Source organism: Manis pentadactyla, chromosome 14 (assembly GCF_030020395.1).
Source record: "Manis pentadactyla isolate mManPen7 chromosome 14, mManPen7.hap1, whole genome shotgun sequence".
NCBI classification, from domain to species: Eukaryota; Metazoa; Chordata; class Mammalia; order Pholidota; family Manidae; genus Manis; species Manis pentadactyla.
In genome coordinates this window covers 70,472,959-70,487,197 of record NC_080032.1, presented here as the reverse complement: position 1 = coordinate 70,487,197, position 14,239 = coordinate 70,472,959, and the positions used below count along the sequence as shown (strand labels likewise).

At 42.2% G+C, this 14,239-nt stretch overlaps 1 protein-coding gene across 2 annotated transcripts; it reads left to right on the top strand.

Annotated features, from left to right (window-relative positions):
- Positions 1–346: 346 nt before the first annotated feature.
- GPRC5D (G protein-coupled receptor class C group 5 member D) lies at positions 347–8,938 on the top strand. Of its 2 annotated transcripts, XM_036906942.2 has the most exons (4): positions 347–750; positions 1,474–2,417; positions 7,478–7,545; positions 8,659–8,938. In XM_036906942.2, the coding sequence occupies exons 2-4, from the start codon at positions 1,517–1,519 to the stop codon at positions 8,728–8,730; spliced, it is 1,041 nt and encodes a 346-aa protein (XP_036762837.1). In that variant the 5' UTR covers positions 347–750; positions 1,474–1,516; the 3' UTR covers positions 8,731–8,938. The 2 variants fall into 2 exon arrangements, with proteins under 2 accessions (XP_036762837.1, XP_057347828.1); XM_057491845.1 differs by lacking the exon at positions 7,478–7,545 and having other exon boundaries at positions 541–750.
- Positions 8,939–14,239: the final 5,301 nt, after the last annotated feature.

The following is a 14,239-nucleotide window of genomic DNA, read 5'->3' as shown; positions in this document are numbered from 1 at the left end:
GATCTGTTATCGCTCTGTCAGCCGGTAACTTTCAATCAGGAGTTCTTCTATCTTGTGCTCTGGGAATGCCCGGATGGAATGAACAAGTGTGTTCAGATGGGGCAGGTCACACCAGGAAGAGCTGGTCCAGGTAGGAGCCCACACTTGACGGGAGGGCCAAGCCTGAGGGAAAAGAGAGTGGCAGAGAAGACAAATTCCCCCTAACTCACCATTTCACCAACCATTGGTTCTTTTCATGCATAACCCTTCTTTATGGCCCAATAAAACTCTTAGTCCTTTGTTGAATGGATGCTCTTTTAGATCAAAATTGAAATGTGGGGAAGACCCTGGAGATGATTTTTTAGGGATTAGGTCAGAAGAAGAACGAAGTATCCTCCTGTCAGGCCGACAGAGGGCCTCTTGCAGCTTCCTGGACACAGAGGAACATGAGGGGAGGAAGCAGGCTTTCCAAAATTTATGCCCCCTCAGGACCTACCTAAGGCCAAGGTGCCTCTAGTTAGCAATAGAGTGAAAAATAATTGTTCTCACCAAAGAAGTCTCTGTAGAAAAGTTGCCGTGAAACTGGAATAGGTGTGTCTTTCTGACCTTCCGGTCCCTTTTATAGACACTGCAGGAACCTGAGTGAGGGCCTCAGTCCTTCCGCCCATTTGGGGAGAGATTAAAGAAGCTGGGACTGTGTCCTTCTTACTCACTGGCAGTTACAACCTCGCAGCCACTAGAGCCTCAGCTTCCAGTGTGGACACAGAGAAGGTAGGTCGGAATGAAGTGGCCAGTCCCTCAGCTATAAACCTGGGTCACTCCAGCCATTTATTCCTGGGGATAACTGAAGAGAAGTAGAGCTTGGAGTATTCCATTGCAAGGTGTTTCCAAATGAGTATCTGGAATTTTTTCCTAGACTACTTTAGCTAAGACAAAGTTTTGGTGTTAAACTGTTCCAAAGTTACTTGAAGTCAGGGACCATTTTGTATAATTCTTTGATGAACAAATAGTAGCAGGTATTTGTTTAACAATAACATGCTGCATTAGATCGATGTAAATTAAAAGAACAGGCATTAGAATTACTAAGAAAAATCATCTGCCTGTCTCCTTCAAGCAGGGCTTCTGCATCTTGAACAATCCAATTAACGTGGATAACCCTTGTTCTGGAGCCTAATTTAAATGGACTCCCATTGATCGTGCAGAAGTTGTCCACACCCAATCTTATGAAAAATATTCTGCCTTAGGCTCCAGAAAGCGTTGGTGGAAATTGTGACATGAAAATTTGAATTATCTGGAGCCCCAGGTGAAGACTGTTCTGCTTTTCCCGGCTGGATGGAGCTAGATAGTTTTGAGGGTCTGATAGTTTATAGCTACTTCATTCAGTATGGGCAGCTGCCTTCATTTGGGAATAAGGGACATAGTATTCAGAATAGGGATATCCAACAGGCATTTTTTACATAGATAAAAAGTCCTAAGGTCTCATCTTTTCTACAGGGGAACAGAAGTCCATTCTCGTGAGGTCCACCTACAAGCCACCATGTATGAAGACTGCATCCAGTCCACTGAGGACTATTATCTCCTCTGTGATACAGTCAGGACATGGTGCATTGTGCTAGAGTCCCTGGCAGCCATTGGCATAGTGGTTACAATTATACTGCTCTTAGCATTTCTCTTCCTCATGCGGAGGGTCCAAGACTGCGGCCAGTGGAATGTTCTTCCCACCCAGCTTCTCTTCCTCCTGGGTGTGCTGGGGCTCTTTGGCCTAGCTTTTGCCTTCATCACCTGCTTCAATGAGCAGACTGCCGCTGTACGTTACTTTCTCTTTGGGGTTCTCTTTGCTATCTGTTTCTCATGCCTCTTGGCTCACGCCTCCAACTTGGTGAAGCTGGTCCGGGGTAGAGTCTCCTTCTCTTGGGTGACAATTCTGTGCATTGCGCTTGGTGTCAGCCTGTTGCAGTTGCTCATTGCCATTGAGTATGTGGGTCTCATGATGACCAGAGGCATGAAGTTTGTGCACCTGACACCCTGTCAGCTCAATGTGGACTTCGTGGTACTCCTGGTCTATGTCCTCCTCCTGATGGCCGTCACGTTCTTCATCTCCAAAGCCAGTTTCTGTGGCCCGTGTGAGAACTGGAAGCAGCATGGAAGGCTCATCTTTGTCACTGTGCTCATCTCCATCGTCATCTGGGTGATATGGATCTCCATGCTCCTGTGTGGCAACCCACGGCTCCAGCGGCAGCCCCAGTGGGACGACCCTGTCATCTGCATCGCCCTGGTCACCAATGCATGGGTTTTCCTGCTGCTGTACATCATACCTGAGCTCTGCATCCTCTACAAGTCATCTAGGCAGGTCTGCCCTTCACAAGGCGGTGCCTGCCCGGGCCCAGCCTCAGCCTACCCACAGAGCTTCAGAGTGGAGAACCTGGAACTCTCAAGAGGTACTCTCCTGGGGTGTTCAGGGGGCAGGGAGGCTCTCCTGTGGGAGGAATGGGAGAGAAGTCAGGCAGCAGGATGAACCAAGAGGGAACAAAAATGGAATGGTCAGAATTCAGGTGGGTGACTTAATAGTTCGAGTGTGGAAGTAAAGACACCCAGAATCAAGGTTAAACTTTTATGAAAAATCAGTTCTTCCAACATATCTATGGGGAGAGGCCAGGACAGAAATGAATCAAAGGCCCTCAATAAAGAGGGTGTGGCTCCGAGAGTTCATGCTGGGTAAAGAAATGCACCCATTATAAAATGAGTTAACCAGCCCCAAATGAGGCTTGGACCACGCAGTCGCATGACATCATGCTAGGTGCAGCTGTGTTGGCCATCAAGTGCAAAAGTTAATCTTGGTGACAGTGATTGACCTTTTTAAAATTTAAGTCTGAAAGTTAATTTGCCCAAACACCCTAATAAACTGATCATAGAATTCATCCCATTATTAAAGTCTCAAAGTCCAGGAACTTCTGGATTTTTACTTTTCAAACCATTCACTGCTTGAAAGCCTTCAAGGCTTACAAAAAGTGACAGGAAGAGCCATTAAATCAGAATTCTGAGTAAAGGCTCTGATGTGTAACCATTAATAGAAATAAAGTAACTTGTTTATGTGACATTTTCATAACAATTTCTGGGTCAGATTTTTATCCTTACGTAAGAACAAGCCACCTGACTATACCTTGTTAACAAATAAAATGTATTATCCATGACAAAAAGGATCCTTGGACCCCAACAACCTAGGGGAAATAGTGGCTAATTTCAGTTATCTGGTAATATGTCAAAACTCATTAATTCCTTTCTAAAACATCTGGCCTATTATTCATAGCCCAACATCCTAGTTTCACATCAATTTTTATGTCTTAATAGGCATCTGATTACTCACAATGTATTTCTAATGTGCAAAGATGATGCTATTTTATATATTGTACAGCACACATAATGTTCACCACACTCAAAAAAACCAATAGAAGCCTTCCTTTTAAGTGCATACACATTTCTGAACTGTAATCTATGGCTAATTACACATTCAAATTAAATCCTGTTCAGATAGAGGCATCCATTAATCCTTTTCAGTTCAGTTGACCAAGAGTCGGAAGTTGACACTATACATCCTCCTGTAACAGCTTTTCATTGCTCACTGGTGGTGTGTCATCGCATCACTATGGTTAAGGCTGAATTGCACAGTCAGTCCTCCTTGAAACTACTTCTCACAGTTCTCGCCAGAAGACAGGATAAAACTTCTTGTGTTGGTTTTATTGCTGCTGTTATGTGTTCCCGGAAACAAAAGCCAGAGTGAGAAAGAATGGAGTTCTTAGAGTTTCATAATAACCCAAAATACACTGGGACTTGTAGTGACCAATACTCTATACCCCTAAAATATTAAGCAAGTGTTTAAAGTGTTCTAAGAAGTGTCTCAGTGGAAGAGCAAGGGGCTTGCAAAAGCACAACGATTCCTGGTACTACCCTTACTACTCACGCATGGTTAGAACGTCCATTCCTGAGCAGGAAATAGTCTGCCAGTCCTAGTCATTGTCAACGTACTTTGATTATCTTGTGACCAAAGCAATCAAGAGCATGGTAAAGAACATATAGATTGCTCACCAAAATTGAGCCAAATAATCTGAAACTTAAGCTTAGAGAATAAAAACAAAATGCAGGTCACCTGAATATCAAACATCAAAAATTAGAAAAATGATTAAAACTCACTAAAAAGCTCAGGATTACACCTAGGAGGAAAAGTATACAAACAGATTAAGAGCCAGAAGAGTAGGGCTTAATAACATTAACTTGAAAACTCCAGAGTTGTTATGATAAGTTATGAGCCAACAGTGAGCAAGCAGCTAACAACTGTCTCTGCTTTTGTTTGCTCTGGAACAGTCCCAGGACTATACAAACAGATGGGAGGGCGGCAAGGAGAGTCAGGCCATTGTACTCAGCATCGGTCAGTGTCTAACAAGAATAGCTGCTCCAGTGCTGGGATCCACTCCTGAGAAGTGTGGGGAATTAGAGAGGCTGGGTGGAAAACCACGGCATTGATTAAAGGGTTTAGAACATCTGACCTAGGTGGAAAGGTTAAGACAATTAAATCGAGATGGTTGTTCTTCACACACCTTTCTCATGGACTGTTCAAGTCCTCTCTCTCTAAATTCTGTGCTAAAACTTGACATCTGGTTCCAGTCCATGAGGTATGCATTTGTCCTGTGACTCTTCTGATTAATACTATTTGTAGCTGGGACTCCAGTCACATAGTCACTTGATTTACCACTGGGTTGTGGGACCCAAATTATTCAGTCAAAAGGAGAATGAGACAAGAGGGCATTAGCAGGGAATTCACAGCATGGAGACCTCTCTCCAAGAGGCTTTTGTCCTGCTGTTTTCTGTCTCCAACTTAAGACAATGAACTCAAACTGAAGCATGAAGGATTTAGATTAAATACGGAAAATAACAGTTTGTAAACACTAAAATAGATCGGTCAAGGGATTAAGGACTCCATTTCCCTGGTAGTCTTTCCAAAGAAAATTAAACTTTATCTTTCTAAAGTGGCTTATGGACTTAATTCCAAGACATGAAAACATTTCAGTGGAGAATGAAAATGCATTCAGGCATGTTCCTACAGGAGACCAAACAAATGGGTATAAATATTCTTTGCCCTATGTTATAAATGAGTTCCTAAAAAGCTGTATATTGATTGAACTTTTGAAATCAGTTGCTCTTTGAACTGAATGTGATATAATAATTTGCAGAGATCTTAAATATAGAATATCAGTGATGAATCTTTATAATGAAGGGAAATCTCCTGTTCTAATTATTGCCTGCTTTATCTGTGTTAGATTACTTGCACTATGGTTATATCAAGTTTTCTAAAAGCAAGGCTGATGTATATTTTAAAGAATTACATTATTGTGGGCATTTTTTCTGTCTGGTGTTTGAATGTGTACAAACACACTATGATCCTTTCTGAAGGTATTCAGACAGAAATAATGAGTATGCAATGTAAAACTGGGCCGATTAATTCAAAATTACGTGAACCAAGAGGAAAATGTTCCAGGATAGTTAGGCCCTTTGCATTGTTTTCCTTACAGCAAACTTCAGGTTTTGCTGAAAATAACCCTTTTTGACAATTCTCAACATTTTTTTCTTCAAGGCACCCTTCTTACAAGAAGAAACCTGATTTGCATGGTCCCAGCTGTGTGATTTTTGTTTGTTCTTTCAAGGGAACAAATCACAAATCACTCTATTGTGCCCACCCTCAAGAGCGACAGGTCACAGAGAGAGAGAGCTGGCATAAAGGGGGGATGAAGACAGTGGGTCTGAGCAGGATTTGTTTGGTCTGAGGACACGTAAGGCAAGGATAACAATGCTCACAGAGATTCAGGTTGCATGAGGTAATCAGGCAGCATGGGGAAACAGAAAGCACAGAATCTGGCCTCTCAGGCCCTGGCCTTCTGGCCAACTCCGCTTCTTACCAACTTTGAGACCAAATCTCATTCCCCAACCTCCTCAGGAGCTCAGGCTCCTTGTCTTTAAGTGAGGATTGTAATGTCCCTGCCTGCCTTATTCAACTGTGATTTCATACCATGAGGTGGTAGAAGGATTAATATAGAAAGAAACGCTTAGCCTCTCCGTAAATTCATGAACGATAACTATGGTGAAGAATGAGGCTTCTCCTATTTATGATCTGGTCTGATGAGGATGTTCGGTGGATTCTGGTTACCAAGGGGCTGAGTGTAAAGGAAGAAAGCTAAGTAAGTCAAGGTTTCTGTTCATTCTGTCATGAAAGAAAGAAGAGCTTTTCATGTTTCACAGGACCCAATGCTCTGAAAAATGCAGTAAGAGGACAATGTCAGAGCATCAATTATAACTATACCACCAGCACCACCATTAGTAATAATATACAAAGAACAGCATTATGGGGTTTTCATATATCACGCCCTTCTTTATACTGATTGATTCAATCTTCAAAACAACCTTGTGAATAGATTTATTACTACGATCATGGTTATCCCTTTTATTCCCATCAAGAAACAAAGGCAATAAAAGTTTAAAGGACTTGGTCCTAGGCACACAGCTAACAAGTGAGAGAGCCGAACCGCCCTGCTCCAGCATCAAGGCGCTCAACACTACAGCCGCTAAGTGTGCACCCTAGTGACATGGCTACGTCCATGACCATCAGACAACAAATATGCATCGAGCAAGGACCTGGCCTTCGAGACAGACACAGCTCCGGTCTTCACAGAGCTCACAATCTTGCTGAGGAGATTCAGCAAGCACTATGTGTGATTATTCTATAACAGTATAAAATTATCTTTAGGAATCATGTCCAGTTTTTAAAACAGAATCAGAGCTTGTAGAGTATCAAGTTTAAAGGGACTTTAGGGGGAGGGAGGATGGGGAAGGAGGGAGAAGGACATTGAGGGGCATTATGATTGGCACACATGGTGTGGGGTGGATCATGGGGAAGACAGTGCAGCACAGAGAAGGCAAATAGTGACTGTGTGGCATCTTACTACACTGATGGGCAGTGGCTGCAATGGGATCAGGGGGATATGATAATATGGGTGAATGTAGTAACTACATTGTTTTTCTTGTGAAACTTCATAAGAGTATATATCAATGATACCTTAATAAAAAACGGGGGGAGGGACTTTAGAGACGACCTAGTTAAGGCCTTTTGTTTTACTGTGGAAGATGAGATGCCGAGGGTCATGCAGGTAATACAAAGGGAGCTGAGACCTTGACCCAATGCTAGCACTCTTTCCCTAGAAAGTGATGACAATCCTTCAGCCTTCTCAGTTACTAACCCAAGTAATTCCATATGCTGCCCTACACATCCATCCTCATAAGTTTATGAACACTCTTTTTTAAATCATCAAACTTTTTTTTAATAACTTGACTGAGAATTCCTTTTTAAAAGGCCAGGAGCCTCTTTGCAAGCCATTGAGTCTGCTGATGCTCACATGCTGTTTCCAAGTGAATCTCTAACACTAACCCAGCCCTTCCCTCATTTGGCTTTCAGCCCGAGACAGTGATGGAGCTGAGGAGGATGTGGCATTAACTTCATTTGGTACACCCACTCAGCTGCAGGTAAATGTGCCCATCAGCGCCCTCCGCGGAGGGACACAGCCAGCCAGCCTTCCTTAGAGCTGTCAGGCTTCGTTTGCAATGCCTGTGCTGACCAGAGAGGAGAGGCAGGGCAGGTCACCCCTGCAGGCTTGTAGAGCTGCAGCCATCCAGACTCACCCCACACCTGGGCAGTGCAATAAAGGCAAATCAGTCTTCTGCCTCCACCCGAGCCCCTCCCAATCTCCAAGGCCACGCCACCAGCAAAATATTCTGATGCAAGTGAATGTCCCTGGAAAGAAAAGGCAGCAGGAAGGGTTTGTGTGAGGGTGAAGAAGAGCAAGCCGCTTCTTTCTGTCTTGGGGACAACAGGGGTTGTGACTGTGTAGGAATGTCAGTTCTGTTTTTAATGCCACTTGTCTAAATGTATCCCTCAAGTCCCACACTTGCCTCTCTGAGCCACTGTCTCCCTCCAGCAGCCCAGGCTGCCCCCAAGAACTGGGCCAGGTCTGTCTTCATTATCTGGATGCCCAGCTTTACTCTTTACAGGCAAAAACAGGAGCGCGGCTGAGTAGAAATGGAGATAACCTGCATTTCTGCCAAGACGGCTTAAAAGCACAAATCCAGATGGCCCAAAATACTGCACTGAAACTCAATTCTTACATTATGGAGATCGGAAGTAACCAAAATCTAAGAGTAAAAGTCATGCTTTGACTGTTTGCTCAATGCACTGTACTGGCGATTCTAAGTAGCCTGATTCCTCTCATCTGTTCTCTGAAACTGCCTTTTTCTGGAATGCACATGGACCAGGACATAGCTATATCGTTCGCTGTAATGAGCCCTCCGGGGGGGCACTTACATGATAAAAAAAATCTTTATTATCCCTTCCAAGAATCCCTTGAATTACTTTCAATTTCCAGTGATCAGCTATTCAAGACTCTTGCAAAGACTCTTACTAATGACTAAGAGGGTAGAAAGTAAAGACATTCTGATAGGAATAGGTTTGATATTATTCTTTTCTTTTTAATCAATGAAGAATTAAATAATGGTGAAATTATAATATTTCGAACATAGTTCTGGAGAGTGTCATCCCATATATTGGCTCAGAAAGTTGATGACACATTTCTTCCTTTCCAGGCTGTTGATCCCACACAGGAGTGCCTCATCCCACGGGCTAAACTAAGCCCCCAGCAAGCTGCAGGATTATAAAGTCCACTGGAAGCATAAGTAGTGAAAACCTGGAAGACCACCCTAATGTAGCCCTGCTGGGCCACTGGGGACCCCACAGAGTCATGCTGCCAACAGAGGATCGGCTCAAGCTTCCTTTCTTCCCTGCTTCCTAGTCTTTTCACCCATCTGGACCCTTGATCAGAAGATTGCCCTTTCAAGAATAATTACAGTCTTGCTGGCTACCCTACCTTGACTATGTGTCTCTTTCTTCATTCATGTAACTGAAAGATTCCCTTCCTTAGCAATGCTAGAATGAACTGGAACCTCTTACTGATGGAACCAAAAGACCCATTAGTCTGAAGGATCAAAAGACCCTTGGTCTGAAGAAATTAGGGTCATGCTAATGTGACAAAGTATAGAGGTCAGTAGTAACTTACTACCGGTTACTCCTCTAGTCATTACTCCCGAAATATGATTGACCCAGAATTTGCAGTAAAAGTTATAGCAGAATCCTTAGGATCTCCATAATTGGGCATTTTACATAACGTTCAAGTAACACGGACATTTCACGGACTTGCCAGCTGGCAGGCTTTCTCCCGTGGTTAGCTCACCGTGACAGGGAGTGTGGCAGCAGACGTGGCTGAGGTCAATGACCTGCTTTGATGAACCTAGAGCAGGAAAGGACAAGAGTCGCCTCAGTTGATGCTCATAAAGGATTTTAGGCGGAGCACATGAAAAGCAGAGTCTGTCTGTCTTGATGTATCTAATGAACTGATGATGCCTCTGCACTAATGACTTGGCATCTTTCCTCGTGCAGCCCCCCATCCTTCCCAATGGATTCATCTGTCCTTAATACCTATTTGTTACATATAACAGGTATAACAGGACTAGTGTTAGATGCATTCTGCCAGAAAGGTTCTTAGGGTCTAATTCAGCCCTCCCACTTTGTACATGAGAAAACAAAGCCTTGGAGAAATGGAATGACCTTCACCCGGAGTGAGTCACACAGTAGTTAGTGGTGGGCCAGGTCTTCCAATTCCTAGGCCAACCCTCTTCCCACTCTAGGAGGCTTCTCCATGCCAGTACTTCTGTATTAACAAGGCGTGCACCCCCTGGGAACCACACGTAGTATTTCAGACCAGTGAATGTTAGCTGTCTGCTCTGTGAAAGCACTTTGTAAAACAGCTAAGACTCCATGCATGAAAAAGAAAGCCTTTTAATGTGTACAACGTGGATTGTTCAATGTCGATGAATATTTCCTGAGCACCTACCAGGTACCAGGAGCTATTCTCTGACTCAGCCCTAGGCAGACTAGGCAAACAATACTGCTTTGGCGGAGCTGACACTCTTTGTGGAGGGGTAGCACAATGCAGAAAATTCCAGAAACAGAGCTCTCTTTCTACCGATGCAGAAAAGGACCTGCCCAGGATAATACAGCTTGTTAGTGGCAAAACAGGCTAGAATCCACGTCCCCAGCTGCTATTTAAGTGTGCACCCTCTACACAATGTTCCAACATTTTCGTGTATTTTTCTGCTACACTCCAGTTAGCTTCTCCTTTTTGAAAACTGTGCCCTGATCAATGTTCTCAACATGAATTAGTATCGATGTACATGACCAAAGACTTTGACCTTCTGCCCTTCCTGGTAATAAAGAAAATTGAGAGAAAATATTTAAGCATTAATACTTTGACCTATCGGTCAGGTGACATGCTATTTAATAAATTCAGAAAGAACCTAATTTGCGAGGAACAAGCCATGCAACTTTACATCCGCTCTGGAAGAAAGCCCTCATCCTCCTAGTTTTCTTCCCAAAAATGAAGACAATGATAAGTTCATCGTGATTTTGTTTTGTTTTGTGGGTAGGAGATGTTTCTGTTGAGTCAGGTGATAAACTTTTATAAACCCATTGAAGTAGTAGAGGATGGCCAGTATTGTTTCCCAAGGTGTTTTTCCTAAAATTAGTAAAGGTACAATTGAACCTCTTTGTACCAAATTGCCTCTGAAGTTTCTAGCACAGTTTTACCACATTTTGGACAATGTATTAACTAGATTTAGGGGGCAGTAAGATTGCTAGTGTCTCATTCAGGCAGGCTATTTCAGGAATGGAATTGTTTTGCAAAGTAACTTAAGGCAGCAGGGAGACAAAACTGTCTCTGGGAACCCAGGACAGCTGCTCAGCCGGCCTCACGGAGGTAGCATACTACCAGGCATTGGAGAGAGCTTGTCGTCCCTGCCTGGGCCCCACCATCCCCCACGGCTACCTGGACCCTTTCCTCACTGCTTGATTTTGTGGTCTTCTCACGTATCCACCCACCACCACCTGACTGAGTCTCTCCCCACATGTCCAGCTAATCATCCTTGCCTCTGATTGGGAGCTCTTTTGCATTGGCCCACCTCTTACCTTAAAATCAGCCTGTGATTGGCTGCCGTTGGGTCCAGTACCAACCATTGGTCCATTCAGCTCTGCCTGGCTGAGTCATGGGATACAGACTTGACCACAATTGGCTGCTGCCTCGGCGAGAAGTTCTGGGAGAGGAATTATCTTCTGGACAGCAGCGGAAGGCATAGCATGCAGCACAAGTGACCAACACAGGAGAGATTAATCCAGGTACGTACAATTTTAGGAAGTTACAGGATATTTTAATGAAAATACAATTTGATTTATTTAAGTTTATAAATATCTTACATTTATAGGTTATAAGTCTTCTCAGATCCATGAGGAAATTCTTAGAAGAACAGATAAAACTACTTGATTAGTATATTGTACTCAATCGCTCAATTCAGTAAGTATTTTTTATAAATTTTGACATGTGTATACACTTGGATAACCATCACCCAGATCTATATCACACATTCTAATTTTTTTGCCTTCACCTATTTCACCCTTTCTCCCCTGATCATCTCCCTTTGGCAACCGCCAGTCTGTTCTCTGTGTCTGTTAAGTCTATTTCAGTTTTGTTTGTTTCATTTGTAGGTTCCACATATAAGTGAAATCACACGGTATTGGTCTTTCTCTGTCTAACATTTCACTTAGTGTAACCCTCTAGGTCCATTCTTGTTGTCAATTCAGTGTCTTATTTACAAGATCTAAACTGATTTAATTACATGTACTGGGGTATATAATTTGAAAGGTGTTTATTCTCTTAAGTATTTTAAATAAGACTCTTTTGATTTTATTTATCTGAAAAAAAAGTGAGTTATCCATGAAAAACATTTCATTATAAAATATGTTCCTGGTGTAATGTGGTTAGGTAACTCAGTTAGAGCTTGATGTTAATAAACGCTTAACTAGGAAGAACTAATATATCCTTCACCTTGATGATTTTTTTCCTGATTCAAAGGCCATCAGAGATTTGATTCCCCCTACGTTAAATTTCATGGTATATCCATAAGCTTAAAGGGCCTCCTACTTCTCATATCTTATTTCAGGCTGTGGCCTGGTCCTGCTGAGGTGTTACTCTCTCTACCCATCATTCCTTCTTCTTTTCAATTAATATTCTCTTTTCTTAGAATTATATCTGTTTCATATTGGCCAGATTCATGCCTTCTTATTCTGCTTTTCTTCCTTCCACAGTCAGTTCCAAATCTAGCATTTCCCAAAAACTTTCTCTGATTACATGGGGATACAGGTTACCACACACCCAGCCCTTAAGTCATGGCAGAATGAGGTTCTCTTTTTTTCTTCAAGCTCACGTGGTAAAGAACTGTAATATTTTTCTCAGAATAAGCCTAATCATCTGTTCTAATAGCACATGATTAATGGGGATTAAAGTAGACTTCTGAGAAGATATGCCTGACATCTGAATAAAAAGATATTTTTTCTTGAAGTTGTTAAAAAATGTCTTAGTGGCTCAGGCCAGTTTTAATCTGCTGGTTTATCATGAGAGATCATGTTTGCTGCTCTTCAAATACAGATTAGTTAGAATTAAGTTTGAATTTCAGTGTGTATCAGAACTTAATTATTCAAAGGACTTCAAAGTAGTTATCTCAGGAGGCATATGGGTGCCTCCACTGCTTAAAACATTATTAGAATGCCTTTCCTGGAATTGCCTTCAGGATTGTGTCTAGAAAATCAGTGTGACTGGGTTACTATGAAGGTCAAACTGTCCAATCAGAGAGTTGAGCTCAATAATGAATATCTAATATTCATCTCACCCATCAAAGAACTACTAAGTGTACTTTGGAAATGCCATTGGATATCTTTCCAGATTTTTCTTGAGAGTAGAACTATGAGAACTTGAACCATATTTGGTATATGGTTAAATCAAGTCTGACTTTGGACATGCCAGACAGTCCATGTGTTGAATCTTCCAGACTTTTTTTTTTTATGTGAAAATTAAGAGGATTTTTATATGATGTTCCTGGAGAAAATCATTCACATAAAAGTTTGACATTTGAACCAGTTAGAATGGCCACTATCCAAAAGACAATAAATAACAAATGCTGGTGAGGCTGCAGGGAAATAGGAACCCTCCTTACACTGCTGGTGGGACTGCAAATTACAACCGCTGTGGAAAGCAGTATGGATGTTCCTCAAAAAACTATTTGACTGAGTAATTCCACTCCTAGGAATTTACCTGAAGAAAACAAAATCTCTGATTTGAAAAAATACAGGCACCCATATGTTTGCACATATCTCCACACTGTTTGCAATAGCCAAGATGCAGAAGCAACCTAAGTGTCCATCAGTAGATGATTGGATTATAATTGGGGGCAGGGTGGGGGTCAAGAAATATGTTCCTACTCCGAGGCAAATAACCTTTGAAGCCAAAATCAGTCAATGGGAGAAATAAAGTGGGAGAAGCCTGTTTACTGCTTACATGCAGTCGTCTACTTCTGCTCCCTGTGTCCCTTGTGACCTGACTGCAAAAAGACCCCACCAAACCTCTCAGGTCCAGATGTGAACTCCCTTCCCAGCCCCCTTGTGATCACCTATTGATACAGAGATGGACCACTTCTCTCCACCCCTTGGAAACACCTATTGACGTGGAGATGCACTAAGGCCAGGCAAGAGATTCTGGAAATATTGCAATTTTACCCACACTGAATAACGAACATGTGGTACATATATACAATGGAATATCATTCAGCCATAAAAAGAAAAGAAATCCTGCCATTTGCAACAACATGGATGGATCTAGAGAGTATTATGCTCAGTGAGATAAGCCAGGCGGAGAAAGACAAATACCATATGATTTCGCTTATTTGTGGAATATAAAAACAAAGCAAAACAGAAGGAACAAACAGCATTAGATTCATAGACACCGAGAAGTGACTAATGGTTACCAAGGGGAAGAGGAGTGGGTGGGGGTACGGGGGAGGGGGAAGGGGACTGTTGAACCGCTGTGATGTACATCTGATAAAATTAAAATATAATCGTAAAAATTAAAAAAAAATGTTTTAAGTTTGACTACTTTTGATATGAGATCTATTCACACTTTAATTTACACACAAATTGTTTAATTTGGGGGTCAGACATAATTTTTCATTTCAACAGGACTTTCACATGATTACAGTTCTTGAGATACTACGTCATCATAGAAGTTAA